This window comes from Oncorhynchus clarkii, chromosome 5, assembly GCF_045791955.1.
Source record: "Oncorhynchus clarkii lewisi isolate Uvic-CL-2024 chromosome 5, UVic_Ocla_1.0, whole genome shotgun sequence".
Lineage (NCBI taxonomy): Eukaryota > Metazoa > Chordata > Actinopteri > Salmoniformes > Salmonidae > Oncorhynchus > Oncorhynchus clarkii.
The window spans coordinates 96,372,068-96,387,956 of record NC_092151.1 but is presented as its reverse complement, the minus strand read 5'-3'; the positions used below and the strand labels follow the sequence as shown (position 1 = coordinate 96,387,956).

Sequence of the window (15,889 nt, the reverse complement as noted above, 5' to 3'; positions counted from 1 at the left end):
TTTTGCTTTATGTTTTGGATCATTGTCTTGTTGGAAGACAAATCTCCGTCCCAGTCTCAGGTCTTTTGCAGACTCCATCAGGTTTTCTTCCAGAATGGTCCTGTATTTGGCTCCATCCATCTTCCCATCAATTTTAACCATCTTCCCTGTCCCTGCTGAAGAAAAGCAGGCCCAAACCATGATGCTGCCACCACCATGTTTGACAGTGGGGATGGTGTGTTCAGCTGTGTTGCTTTTACGCCAAACATAACGTTTTGCATTGTTGCCAAAAGTTCAATTTTGACCAGAGCACCTTCTTCCACATGTTTGGTGTATCTCCCAGGTGGCTTGTGGCAAACTTTAAACAACACTTTTTATGGATATCTTTAAGAAACGTCTTTCTTCTTGCCACTCTTCCATAAAGGCCAGATTTGTGCAATATACGACTGATTGTTGTCCTATGGACAGAGTCTCCCACCTCAGCTGTAGATCTCTGCAGTTCCTCCAGAGTGATCATGGGCCTCTTGATCACAGTCTTCTCCTTGTATGAGCTGAAAGTTTAGAGGGACGGCCAGGTCTTGGTAGATTTGCAGTGGTCTGATACTCCTTCCACTTCAATATTATCGCTTGCACAGTGCTCCTTGGGATGTTTAAAGCTTGGGAAATCTTTTTGTATCCAAATCCGGCTTTAAACTTCTTCACAACAGTATCTCGGACCTGCCTGGTGTGTTCCTTGTTCTTCATGATGCTCTCTGCGCTTTTAACGGACCTCTGAGACTATCACAGTGCAGGTGCATTTATACGGAGACTTGATTACACACAGGTGGATTGTATTTATCATCATTAGTCATTTAGGTCAACATTGGATCATTCAGAGATCCTCACTGAACTTCTGGAGAGAGTTTGCTGCACTGAAAGTAAAGGGGCTGAATAATTTTGCACACTCAATTTTTCAGTTTTTGATTTGTTAAAAAAGTTTGAAATATCCAATAAATATCGTTCCACTTCATGATTGTGTCCCACTTGTTGTTGATTCTTCACAAAAAAATACAGTTTTATATCTTTATGTTTGAAGCCTGAAATGTGGCAAAAGGTCGCAAAGTTCAAGGGGGGCGAATACTTTCGCAAGGCACTGTATATAGTGGTGTTGGCTGGTCTCCAACCACTGATCTATATACTGGTGTTGGCTGGTCTCCACACCACTGTGATCTCTATAGTGGTGCTGGTCAGACAGAGAGAGAGAGACACAGAGAGAGAGAGGCAGGGGGAAGAGAGACAGAGAGAGACAGAGAGTGAGAGAGAGAGAGAGAGTGACAGAGAGAGAGAGGCAGGGGGAAGAGAGACAGAGAGAGAGAGAGAGATAGACAGAGTGACAGAGAGTGACAGAGAGAGAGAGAGAGAGAGGAGGGTGACACACAGCCAGCTTGGTGCTTTCTCGGAGACCCTGTCTGTTTCCTAAATGGCACCCTATTCTGGTCAAAAGTAGTGCACTATGTAGGGAATAGGGTGCCATTTGGGACCCATCCCTTTGGCCTGTTTTCCTCTACTACCGTGCCTCAGAATGGGTCAAGACAAACAAAGACTTCTGCCTCTCCGCTTTCCAATTCATCTGACCCACATGCAGAGGAACCGTCCGAGGAATGGGACAGAGGAACCATCAGAGCTGAAGGGAGTGTGTGTGTGTGTGTGTGTGGGTGGGTGGGTGTGAGTGTGTGTGTGGGAGTATTATAGGATGTACTCCTACTGCAGGGGTCTCGCAGTCAAATCTCCAGAGGCTGCTATATGTACTGTTTGATGTTTGAGTCTCAAACATGACAATATCAGCTATGTATTATGACTGAATAATGGTGTAGAGATAGTATAATGGTATAATGAGACTCTATGACATATTTACTGTAACTAGCTACATAACAAGCTAACAAACCCTATGTAACAAACCAGTACGACAATAGACAGCAGAATTCCTATGACATTTAGTTCTATAGTAGAATGAGCATGACGATTCAACAGACAGCAGAACTATGACATTTAGTTCTATAGTAGAATGAGCATGACGATTCAATAGACAGCAGAACTATGACATTTAGTTCTATAGTAGAATGAGCATGACGATTCAACAGACAGCAGAACTCCTATGACATTTAGTTCTATAGTAGAATGAGCATGACGATTCAATAGACAGCAGAACTATGACATTTAGTTCTATAGTAGAATGAGCATGAGGATTCAACAGACAGCAGAACTCCTATGACATTTAGTTCTATAGTAGAATGAGCATGACGATTCAACAGACAGCAGAACTCCTAGCTAATTTTCCCCCGACATCGGGCACTCTCTAGCAGTTGGAGAACTAAATCACCTCGAGCTCAACATTTAAACAGAGACTAAAATAAGGCTAAGTTTTGCGACTAGACAACCTTCTAGCTGACAACAGATTTTTTTTTGCCGTTTATGTAAGTTAAGTTGAGAGTTTTCCAAAAAGTTATATGTATAGCCATGTTGTGGGACACGCTGTATATCGTGAGACGGCATGACAGACCACACAATTTAATATCCAACTTTTTTCCTCTGAAACATAGCTAACGGATTTGCTAATGTTGCTAGCTTGGTTGCTAAATGTTGATATAACTGCTAAGTAAGCAAAAAGGAAAGACATTTTAAGCATTCGATAATACATATCACGAGAACAACTGAATGTTGTGAAGTTTAACCGGATCAAAATTAGAGTCCTCTGAAGGGGGCGTTTCACACAATCCGCAAATTTTTTTTTTTTTAAACTTTGAATCATGAACCTTTTGACACCTATCACTGTCGACTATGTTTCATCTTACAACAGCTACACAGAAGCAGTATTCAGGCAAACGTTACAATGTATGCATCAATATTAAACTCATTGGGAAAAAACTCATTTTCATTACAGACAACATCAAACAAAAACAAACGTGGGTACACTTTCAGTTATTGTGAAAACGTTCATCATCACCTTTCAATGCCTTAACTCTGAAATGTAAATGTTTATACACATTCAGAATGACTTATCTTTCTAAAATGTGTATATTGTGCCACGTTATTTAGCAACATGTATTGAACACCACAGAATGGAGAAAGTCAAGAGGAAGCAGTGGAGTCAGGTGGACCTGTTTCATGCCACGGAGAACTGCGGGGCAGGGATGGCTATCCGCCAGGCTGCCAAGGTTAGTCAGGTGGACATGTTCCATGCCACGGAGAACTGCGGGGCAGGGATGGCTATCCGCCAGGCTGCCAAGGTTAGTCAGGTGGACATGTTCCATGCCACGGAGAACTGCGGGGCAGGGATGGCTATCCGCCAGGCTGCCAAGGTTAGTCAGGTGGACATGTTCCATGCCACGGAGAACTGCGGGGCAGGGATGGCTATCCGCCAGGCTGCCAAGGTTAGTCAGGTGGACCTGTTCCATGCCACAGAGAACTGCGGGGCAGGGATGGCTATCCTCCAGGCTGCCAAGGTTAGTCAGGTGGACCTGTTCCATGCCACGGATAACTGCGGGGCAGGGATGGCTATCCTCCAGGCTGCCAAGGTTAGTCAGGTGGGCATGTTCCATGCCACGGAGAACTGCGGGGCAGGGATGGCTATCCTCCAGGCTGCCAAGGTTAGTCAGGAGGACCTGTTCCATGCCACGGATAACTGCGGGGCAGGGATGGCTATCCGCCAGGCTGCCAAGGTTAGTCAGGTGGACCAATTCCATGCCACGGAGAACTGCGGGGCAGGGATGGCTATCCGCCAGGCTGCCAAGGTTAGTCAGGTGGACCTGTTCCATGCCACGGAGAACTGTGGGGCTATCAGCCAGGCTGCCATGGTTAGTCAGGTGAACATGTTCCATGCCACGGAGAACTGTGGGGCAGGGATGGCTATCTGCCAAATTAGATCTGCTAGTAACAGTTTTCTTTTCTAATCTACCAAGGTGGATGGTGTACCTCGGCAGCCTCTGGCGGACTGGCTGAGCGGCTCGGTGACCCCATGGTTGTCGCAGTGGACCACCCACAAATCCAAATCAAATCAAATGTATTTATAAAGCCCTTCTTACATCAGCTGATGTCACAAAGTGCTGTAAACAGAAACCCAGCCCGAAACTCCAAACAGCAATGCAGAGGTAGAAGCACGGTGGCTTGCACCACAGGAGGCAAATTCTCTGGTGTAGTACTGTATCTACTGCGCCCTTCACCAGGCCGAGGCTGATGAAATACGCCGACAAAATACGCAGGTATATGTGTTCCTGTATGTAGAACGCAGGACTGACTGTTGTCAATGTGTGTGATGTAAATGTGGATGTGTATGGTGATGCCAAAACAAACAGTTTATCCTGGATGGACAATGTTACATTCTATTCTATAGTAGGTTTCGGCACCCAGGGGATACAATCCCACCACTGGGGAAGAGGTGGTGGGAAATGTTCAGGAGGAGGCACATGAACCCGGACACCCTGGACACGGGGAGATCTGAGTGTGTCACACGTCCAACGATGGACACCTTCCTTCACTTCTTATGAGAAGCACTTGAAGGAGAGTGGGTTGGGGGAGAAACTGCCGTGGTCCCCAGTTGCAGAAGAAGGCCTACTCTGCCGGCCACACCATCGTCAGTCCGTCAACCATTACAAACACCAGCTCCTCCAAACCATTGTCAGCTGGTTTCGTCCACCACCACCACGATGCACACCACCCCCCTGCCTGTCACCACCAACGCGGCCTCCTCTGCGCCAACTGCCTCCTCCGTCTCCCCTGGTCACATCACTATAGCAGCATCATCTGGTGTCCCTGCCCCCTGCAATTCCAATACAGCCACGTCCACAGGTAAAATACACAAACAAATACAGTTTGTTTTGTGTTCCATAAAACTGCAATGTTGAAACTCTTTTTCCTCTCTTTACATATCTACAGTCCATAGCACCAGCCCTCAGGGCACCTCCTCCAAAACTTCTGCAGATTCCTGCAGAGGTATTGATGTAAAAAGTTGAAAAGGGTTTTCATGAAACATGCTCTATCTAACACAACTTTTGTTCTCTCAGCTGCATCACAGAAAAGAAAGAGAAAAGCTCCACCGGCCACCTCTGTCAGGCCTCCCATGGCTGAACTCTCAGGTATTTCATAATCTCTCTGTCTCTCTCTCTCTCTCTCTCTCTCAGTTGTATCAATTACTATTGCTGCTGTAGTACTTCTACATATTTTGTTTTGTTTAAGTTTCACTTTGAATTAAATATGTGGAACTTAACATCCGCTGCGCCCTGGTCCCGTTCTTACGACAGCTGTGACAGCTGGTCCCGTTCTTACGACAGTCGTGACAGCTGGTCCCGTTCTTACGACAGCTGTGACGGCTGGTCCCGTTCTTACGACAGCTGTGACAGCTGGTCCCGTTCTTACGACAGCCGTGACAGCTGGTCCCGTTCTTACGACAGCCGTGACAGCTGGTCCCGTTCTTACGACAGCTGTGAAAGCTGGTCCCGTTCTTACGACAGCCGTGACAGCTGGTCCCGTTCTTACGACAGCCGTGACAACTGGTCCCGTTCTTACGACAGTCGTGACAGCTGGTCCCGTTCTTACGACAGCCGTGACAGCTGGTCCCGTTCTTACGACAGTCGTGTCTGCTGGTCCCGTTCTTACGACAGCCGTGACAGCTGGTCCCGTTCTTACGACAGCTGTGACAGCTGGTCCCGTTCTTACGACAGCCGTGACAGCTGGTCCCGTTCTTACGACAGCTGTGACAGCTGGTCCCGTTCTTACGACAGCCGTGACAGCTGGTCCCGTTCTTACGACAGCCGTGACAGCTGGTCCCGTTCTTACGACAGCCGTGACAGCTGGTCCCGTTCTTACGACAGCCGTGACAGCTGGTCCCGTTCTTACGACAGCCTTGACAGCTGGTCCCGTTCTTACGACAGCTGTGACAGTTGGTCCCGTTCTTACGACAGCCATGACAGCTGGTCCCGTTCTTACGACAGCCGTGACAGCTGGTCCCGTTCTTACGACAGCTGTGACAGCTGGTCCCGTTCTTACGACAGCTGTGACAGCTGGTCCCGTTCTTACGACAGCCGTGACAGCTGGTCCCGTTCTTACGACAGTCGTGACAGCTGGTCCCGTTCTTACGACAGCCGTGACAGCTGGTCCCGTTCTTACGACAGCTGTGACAGCTGGTCCTATTCTTACGACAGCCGTGACAGCTGGTCCCGTTCTTACGACAGTCGTGACAGCTGGTCCCGTTCTTACGACAGCTGGATTGTTATTCAGATTTTTGTGACAATATAGGGATGGAGGTCGAGATCTAAATGTTTTTTGTTTTGTTTTCATATGAAATCATTTATTTGCAAAAAATATATATAATATATATTTAGTTAACCCGTCTTGTGTATTTATTCCTTTACTTTCTAAGTGCATCTCTGCAACACAACTCTGTGTTTTCATTGTTTATGTCAATGCACATGAAATCAAAGTTTTATTTTATGTAAATTATTCATTTACTCATTTATATTTTAATGTTAAACTGTTATCTACTTTCTCAAAACATAAAATTAATCTTTAAAACAAATGATGAGACATTAACACTGAATATGTTGGTGAAGAGCCCTTTTTTAAGAATCCACGTGAGGGCGTACCAACGAAAAGTTGACAGGCAAGTCCAATTTTTTTAACGGAAGGTAAGCCAACTATCTAGTAAACATTTTGGATACGAGGTTGGTGTCTAATTTTTTAACAAAATTAAACGGATATATCTTGTAATTGAACAAAATAGTAAGGTGGCCGATAACTGGGTGACCGAAAATACGAAAATGCGGGACGTACTTCTAGCGTCGACTGACCAGGAATCTCATGTTTATTGTTTACTATTTTGTATTGTTTGGTTTGTTTTGTTTATTGTTGATACAGGGATCATCTCATAGTGAGCAGGGTCTCAAACATACAACAGGACTCAGACATAGATCTAGATTTGAATGAGCATACGTCTATGTTCATGAGAGTTGTAATGAGAAGTTAGGACACAACCCTGAACAAGGACACAACCCTGTACACCTGTACCAGTCTTTAGACTGTTTGTTTGTTTGTTTGTACCAGTCTTTAGACTGTTTGTTTGTACCAGTCTTCAGTCTTTAGACTGTTTGTTTGTTTGTTTGTACCAGTCTTTAGACTGTTTGTTTGTATCAGTCTTCAGTCTTTAGACTGTTTGTTTGTTTGTACCAGTCTTTAGTCTTTAGACTGTTTATTTGTTTGTACCAGTCTTTAGACTGTTTGTTTGTTTGTACCAATCTTTAGTCTTTAGAATGTTTGTTTGTTTGTACCAGTCTTTAGTCTTTAGACTGTTTATTTGTTTGTACCAGTCTTTAGACTGTTTGTTTGTATCAGTCTTCAGTCTTTAGACTGTTTGTTTGTTTGTACCAGTCTTTATTCTTTAGACTGTTTATTTGTTTGTACCAATCTTTAGTCTTTAGAATGTTTGTTTGTTTGTACCAATCTTTAGTCTTTAGAATGTTTGATTGTTTGTACCAATCTTTAGTCTTTAGAATGTTTGTTTGTTTGTACCAATCTTTAGTCTTTAGAATGTTTGATTGTTTGTCTTTAAGAGGACAGTAGGCGCATTGACCTGAAACCAACAGTGGGAGATCAACAACAAAAAAACAAGTCAACAATGTTTTTTCTCACAACACACTGTTTGTTGAGGGTCCTCACTGACCTCATAGTGTAGAGCAGTGTCCCGTCGTCTTTGAGTCGGAGAAGTTTGTTGGGCGTGGTCATGTTGTGGGCGATAGATTTCTTCCCGTTGAGGAAGAAGGTGTCTGGGGTCCAGATGTTAGACGCCAGGAGGTTGTTTAGCGGTAACATCTTCATAGGGCCTTGGAAACGCAGACGTTCGTCCTTCCAGCTCTGTCTGAAGAACACATCTATGGTGTACTCCTGGAGGTCAAGAGGTCAAAGACGAGACAAGACAGGGGTTCAGAGTTGGTATATGAAAGCTACAAGGGCATCATTGAATGTACAGCATGACATTAAGGGACAGTTTCTCAGAAAACAGATTAAGCCTAATCCTAAAATGCATGTTCAATTTGAGATTCTCGATTTAGTTTGCTTCTTAGTCCTGGCCTAGACTTAATCTGTTGCTGGTAAACCGGCCCCAAGACATTAATACAGACTAATCGTAATTTTAAAAACTAAAAAACGAATCGTAATTTTAAAAATAGATGAAATAAGTAAATGTTTTGCAAAATGTTGATTGAATAATTTTTTTTTTTTACAAAAAAATACTTTCATTCAATTCTACATAAAAGTAGCACGGGATTATGGAAGCTGATTCTATTAGGATGAGAATGAGTCAAGAGGAAGTGCTTACCATTTCAGTATCAGAAACGGGGCCGAAGCTGGTCACAAATATGTTGGTCTTGATCTCGGTCACCTTCTCTGTAGAAAAGGAATCCCATCCAGAGAGGGTGGGAGTTGCTCAGAGAGGCAGGAAGACATGTTCCTTTATTTCACTGACCTTTTTCTATTCAAACAACATGGATTGACACATAATTCTGCATTGAACCTTCAATGATTACATTTATTTTCAGTAAGAGGATCTGAAAAGTTGGCCTCGGTCCTTTGAGAACAAAGACCCTGGTATTTATGAAATTAGTTTCTTTCTCTCTGTGTGTCTCTCTGTGTGTCTCTCTGTGTGTGTCTCTCTCTCTCTCTCTCTGTCTCTCTCTGCCTCTCTCTCTCTGCCTCTCTCTCTCTGTCTCTCTCTCTCTGTCTCTCTCTCTCTCTCTCTCTCTCTCTGCCTCTCTCTCTGCCTCTCTCTCTCTCTGCCTCTCTCTCTCTGCCTCTCTCTCTCTGCCTCTCTCTCTCTCTGCCTCTCTCGCTCTCTCTCTCTGCCTCTCTCGCTCTCTCTGTCTCTCTCTCTGCCTCTCTCTCTCTCTGCCTCTCTCTCTCTCTGCCTCTCTCTCTCTCTGCCTCTCTCTCTCTCTCTGCCTCTCTCGCTCTCTCTGCCTCTCTCGCTCTCTCTGCCTCTCTCGCTCTCTCTGCCTCTCTCGCTCTCTCTCTCTGCCTTTCTTGCTCTCTCTCTCTGCCTCTCTCTCTCTCAGTGGGCGACTGACACACACACACACACACACACACACAATCTCCCCTAACCATTGCAATGAACATATCTATTCGTCAGAGACCTGTGTTTACCAGAGTCTATGAATATAGGCCCATCCCCCTCTATAATAGAGGGCTAGCATACTGACAAAGACATTATCACCTCTCTATGGTCTCTTACTAATGGTACAATAGATACAGAGGTTGTACTGGAGGGAAGATATGTCTACTTCATTATATCATAAAACAATTTATGATTCTTAACTTAACGAGGCCAGGAAACAATATGGACAGAGAGTCCGTTTACATGTGGTATGTATGCAATCAGTGTACATGTCGATACGGTATGCAACATGGTAAAGGTTTTAAGGGTGTGTCCTAAATGGCCCCTATTCCCTATATAGTGCACTACTATACACCAGAGTCCTATTCCCTATATAGTGCACTACTATAGACCAGAGCCCTATTCCCTATATAGTGCACTACTATAGACCAGAGCCCTATTCCCTATATAGTGCACAACTATAGACCAGATACGGCCCGTTTATGGCTGGAATAGGGTGCCGTTTGAGGGTCTGGATGGGTCCCTACCTCCCAGACCAGGACGTAGCCTGTTGTCATAGCCGTCCAGCAGTCTGTCCAGTATTCGGGTAAAGATGGTGATGTTGTCATTTAGCTCCGCCTCTTTTAGGGGTTCTGTAGTGGTTACTGCTGGGGTCTGGGAAAGGCTGTAGGGGGGAACAGGACAGTATGGTTACTGCTGGGGTCTGGGAAAGGCTGTAGGGGGGGACAGGACAGTATGGTTACTGCTGGGCTCTGGGAAAGGCTGTAGGGGGGGACAGGACAGTATGGTTACTGCTGGGGTCTGGGAAAGGCTGTAGGGGGGGACAGGACAGTATGGTTACTGCTGGGGTCTGGGAAAGGCTGTAGGGGGGGACAGGACAGTATGGTTACTGCTGGGGTCTGGGAAAGGCTGTAGGGGGGAACAGGACAGTATGGTTACTGCTGGGGTCTGGGAAAGGCTGTAGGGGGGGACAGGACAGTATGGTTACTGCTGGGGTCTGGGAAAGGCTGTAGGGGGGGACAGGACAGTACGGTTACTGCTGGGGTCTGGGAAAGGCTGTAGGAGGGGACAGGACAGTACGGTTACTGCTGGCGTCTGGGAAAGGCTGTAGGGGGGGACAGGACAGTACGGTTACTGCTGGGGTCTGGGAAAGGCTGTAGGGGGGGACAGGACAGTACGGTTACTGCTGGGGTCTGGGAAATGCTGTAGGGGGGGACAGGACAGTATGGTTACTGCTGGGGTCTGGGAAAGGCTGTAGGGAGGGACAGGACAGTACAGTTACAGACTAGTTGACTGGGTACGAGTCTGCAGGTGGAACAGGACAGTACAGTTACAGACTAGTTGACTGGGTACGAGTCTGCAGGTGGAACAGGACAGTACAGTTACAGACTAGTTGACTGGGTATGAGTCTGCAGGTGGAACAGGACAGTACAGTTACAGACTAGTTGACTGGGTACGAGTCTGCAGGTGGAACAGGCTACAGGGGATCAGAAGGGAACAGTTACAGTACTTTATTTCTTAGTAATCAATCAATGTGGAAGAGAAATTGACATAATTGGATGCTCAATTCAATTACATTGACGAAGGGACAAGACTAGTTATAGAATAAGAGACAGGACTAGTTTTAGAATAAGAGACAGGACTAGTTATAGACTAAGAGACAGGACTAGTTATATAATAAGAGACAGGACTAGTTTTAGAATAAGAGACAGGACTAGTTTTAGAATAAGAGACAGGACTAGTTTTAGAATAAGAGACAGGACTAGTTTTAGAATAAGAGACAGGACTAGTTATAGAATAAGAGACAGGACTAGTTATAGAATAAGAGACAAGACTAGTTATAGAATAAGGGACAAGACTAGTTATAGAATAAGGGACAGGACTGGTTATAGAATAAGAGACAGGACTGGTTATAGAATAAGAGACAGGACTAGTTATAGAATAAGAGACAGGACTAGCTATAGAATAAAGGACAGGACTAGTTATAGAATAAAGGACAGGACTAGTTATAGAATAAGAGACAAGACTAGTTATAGAATAAGAGACAGGACTAGTTATAGAATAAGGGACAGGACTAGTTATAGAATAAGAGACAGGACTAGTTATAGAATAAGGGACAGGACTAGTTATAGAATAAAGGACAGGACTAGTTATAGAATAAAGGACAGGACTAGTTACAGAATAAGGGACAGGACTAGTTACAGAATAAGAGACAGGACTAGTTATAGAATAAGAGACAGGACTAGTTATAGAATAAGGGACAGGACTAGTTATAGAATAAGAGACAGGACTAGTTATAGAATAAGAGACAGGACTAGTTATAGAATAAGGGACAGGACTAGTTACAGAATAAGAGACATGACTAGTTATAGAATAAGGGACAGGACTAGTTATAGAATAAGAGACAGGACTAGTTATAGAATAAGAGACAGGACTAGTTATAGAATAAGGGACAGGACTAGTTATAGAATAAGGGACAGGACTAGTTATAGAATAAGGGACAGGACTAGTTATAGAATAAGAGACAGGACTAGTTATAGAATAAGAGACAGGACTAGTTATAGAATAAGGGACAGGACTAGTTACAGAATAAGAGACAGGACTAGTTATAGAATAAGGGACAGGACTAGTTATATAATAAGATACAGGACTAGTTATAGAATAAAGGACAGGACTAGTTATAGAATAAAGAACAGGACTAGTTATAGAATAAGAGACAGGACTAGTTATAGAATAAGAGACAGGACTAGTTATAGAATAAGAGACAGGACTAGTTATAGAATAAGAGACAGGACAAGTTATAGAATAAAGAACAGGACTAGTTATAGAATAAGGGACAGGACTAGTTACAGAATAAGTGACAGGACTAGTTATAGAATAAGGGACAGGACTAGTTATAGAATAAGAGACAGGACAAGTTATAGAATAAAGTACAGTACTAGTTATAGAATAAGAGACAGGACAAGTTATAGAATAAAGAACAGGACTAGTTATAGAATAAGAGACAGGACAAGTTATAGAATAAAGTACAGGACTAGTTATAGAACATGGGACAGGAAGTGTTATAGGCTACACTTCCCTTCTTAAAATTACAATAATGAAATCAAAGTGGAAGGGAGATGCACAGGATTGGATGCAAAATTCAAATAGATTAGCCAATTCTTTCGAGTATTTCATAACAAAATTACACAGCATCAGTGGCTCTATACCAATATCAAGAAACCTTAACAGATGTGTTTTGAAACAGTTTACATACAAAATCTAATATAACTGGAAGAGAAATGGCCAGCATTGGCTACCCAATTTAAATAGATGAATATAACTTTAAAGTATGTCAAAATAAAATATATCCATAACATGAAAAGATATGCTGTGAACGTGAACGGCTTACCTCAGACGGCAGGTGACGCTCACTAGCAAGACGAAGACCCAGACTTTGGACATAGCACAGCCGCAGCGCATCCCGTCACCCATGCCTGAAAACACACCGCGCATCCCGTCACCCATGCCTGAAAACACACAGCACATCCAAGGATATCAGAGGAGCAGAAAGGTGGGAAGACAACTCATGCAGATCCTGTGTTGCTTTATGAAAAGTCGTGACGTTATCAGCCTACACAAGCTGGAACATGAATTCAGTGGAATGCGTAAATGACAACCGTTAAATAAAGAAATGATTGTTTAGCCTTCACAGTTACAAAAACACATGGTTTTATTAGTGTGGCTTGTGGCAGAAGCCACAAGAAATATTGGACCCCTTATTTCAGACTAAAGTTATTATCCTTTACAACGTTACTCCTCTTACACCATTTAAACTAGAAATACCATTCAAACTTTAAAGCGTGCAGACCGGTCTGGAATAGATTGCATTTAAAAAAAATACTATTTATACTTTTTAAACATTTACATTTTTACTATACTTATTAAACATCATTCACTTTCTTCAACATTGTCACGCCCTGGCCTTAGTTATCTCTGTTTTCTTTATTATTTTGGTTAGGTCAGGGTGTGACATGGGTTTCCTTTCTAGGTAATTGTATGTCTATGGTTGCCTAGATTGGTTCTCAATTAGAGGCAGCTGTCTATCGTTGTCTCTGATTGGGAACCATATTTAGGCAGCCATTTTCTTTGGGTATTTTGTGGGTGATTGTTTCCTGTCTTTGTGTTCTCTGCACCAGATAGGACTGTTTCGGTTTTGCCACGTTTTTTTTATTTTGTAGTGTTTTGTTCATGTTTAGTTTCTCTTCTTAAACACCATGTTCTCTAACCACGCTGCATTTTGGTCCGTATCTCCTTCCCAGGAAGAAAACCGTTACAAGCATTGTTAAAGCTTCCATTGTGACATCATGACTTCCAACATTCCATTCATTGTAAATGCAACAATGCAACTTTCAACACAAAGATACCACATTCCCAACCAGTTAGACACAAAGATACCACATTCCCAACCAGTTAGACACAAAGATACCACATTCCCAACAAGTTAGACATAAAGATACCACATTCCCAACAAGTTAGACACAAAGATACCACATTCCCAACAAGTTAGACACAAAGATACCACATTCCCAACCAGTTAGACACAAAGATACCACATTCCCAACAAGTTAGACACAAAGATACCACATTCCCAACAAGTTAGACACAAAGATACCACATTCCCAACAAGTTAGACACAAAGATACCACATTCCCAACAAGTTAGACACAAAGATACCACATTCCCAACAAGTTAGACACAAAGATACCACATTCCCAACAAGTTAGACACAAAGATACCACATTCCCAACAAGTTAGACACAAAGATACCACATTCCCAACCAGTTAGACACAAAGATACCACATTCCCAACCAGTTAGACACAAAGATAGATTGTTGGAAATCTTACTCTACTTCTCTGCTATTTAAAGCTGAAATTGGAACAAAAATATATCATACCGATCAAATTATACAGCTGTTTTACCAACTGACTTTTCCTCTAACGTTTTAATATATATTTTAAAAAAAATGAAATTTGGACCCCTTTCCCAACAAGTCAGAGAAAAAGTTAGTGTACTTTATCTATTTTTCTGCTATTCAAATCTGGAATCGGAACAAAAATATCTGCTATCAATCTAACGATACAGCTGTTTTAGTTAACGCACTAACAATTTTCCCCAAAACTTTTTCAACCGGAAATTCTGACCAAGTTAGACAAAACGATGTGCTTAAATGAACATGGGTTTAAATGAGACCCATAGGAATACAGACGTAACAATTCAAAATGCTCCTGCTCCTTGGTCAATTAAGCTACAAGACCAACTTTGAAACATTCAGTCAATAATGATTTTGAATATTTATCGACCATAATTATAGACATTTGAATAAATTTGCATAAAAGAACTCGCTAACAGTAACTCTTGAACTGTTCAAGCTAGATTCACCAAAACAACTGTCACATGTTCAGGCTATCCTAACATCAATATCTTTAAACTTTTATCAACTATAACTGTTTACATTTGCATAAATTAATATAAAATAACCCACCGACAGTAACTCTTGAACCGCTAAAGCTAGAGACACCAAACCAACTTTTCTATCCCAACTGCCACAAAAAAAAAATAATACTTACGAGAGCCGAAGCAAGTCACACAATGTTTCTTTATGGAAAATGACCATCTAGTTATTATTATGTTTCATTGTTATGTTACTAGCAGCACTGAGGTGTAGGTTATTAGTGCTGCCATATGCTGACATTGTATTTCTGTAGTGGGTTATTATTCCTGGTCATCGTAACACACATAATGACTGTAGGCTACATCACTTCCAATCAAAACTCCTGCATTGACGGATGCATGTTAAATTAAAGCACTATAGCTTGGCATTATGTCATTAGAGCTTGCCTCCTATAGCCAAACAGTAGGTTAGTGGGATACTAGACTATTCAATCTATGGAAATGATACATGACAGTTAGCTAATATATATGAAAAACTATGCAATCTATGGGAATTATACATGACAATTAGCTAATATATATGAAAAACTATGCAATCTATGGGAATTATACATGACAATTAGCTAATATATATGAAAAACTATGCAATCTATGGGAATGATACATGACAATTAGCTAATATATATGAAAAACTATGCAATCTATGGGAATTATACATGACAATTAGCTAATATATATGAAAAACTATGCAATCTATGGGAATGATACATGACAATTAGCTAATATATATGAAAACCATATTTGCAGTCATACCATTGTTCAAAAAGCCCTTTGTTTGAATCCTTTTAGAGATTCCCCTCAAATTTCAGAAAACTGCATTACAATAAATTAAAGTAAGGTGGATTCAATTACAGAGAGTTGAGGAGAAAAAAATAAAACAATTTCAATTAATGTCACAATAAATGAATCTATACCTGTATCGTTGTGGATGCGTTATTGATAATCACAGTATTCCATGTGTACTGGAAGGCAAATCCCGCAAGGTTGACAGTCTGTAGACTACTGCAGCTCGAAAGAGTGGATTCTTCCTGAAAAAATCTATTCTACCCTGGCTGGCCTATAGTCTACTGGACGGACCTCGCAATCTATTGTCCTCTCCTATTCTACGGCTCACAAATGAACTCACATTATAGAACAAACCCTCCGCATCCTGATGCACTTCTCTAATCTTATCTCCTTCATATTTCTAATTAATAAATGTGTTATCAAACATGCGATGTTGTTTTAGCCTAGTGTAACGCCTCCAATACGCCTGTGAAGTCCCCCCCCCCCCCTC

The 15,889-nt window shown here is 42.4% G+C and overlaps 1 protein-coding gene across 1 annotated transcript in view; it reads right to left on the bottom strand.

The window, feature by feature from the left end:
• LOC139410296 (gamma-aminobutyric acid type A receptor subunit alpha5) overlaps positions 1–15,641 on the bottom strand; it is a 76,644-nt gene extending 61,003 nt beyond the window's left edge. Inside the window, exons 1-5 of the mRNA XM_071155786.1 lie at positions 15,528–15,641; positions 12,510–12,627; positions 9,646–9,782; positions 8,324–8,391; positions 7,670–7,890 (exon numbers count right to left, since the gene is read on the bottom strand). Of these exons, the coding sequence (XP_071011887.1) occupies positions 7,670–7,890; positions 8,324–8,391; positions 9,646–9,782; positions 12,510–12,625 (542 nt within the window). The 5' untranslated portion in view covers positions 12,626–12,627; positions 15,528–15,641. The remainder of the gene's footprint in view (positions 1–7,669; positions 7,891–8,323; positions 8,392–9,645; positions 9,783–12,509; positions 12,628–15,527) is intronic.
• Positions 15,642–15,889: the final 248 nt, after the last annotated feature.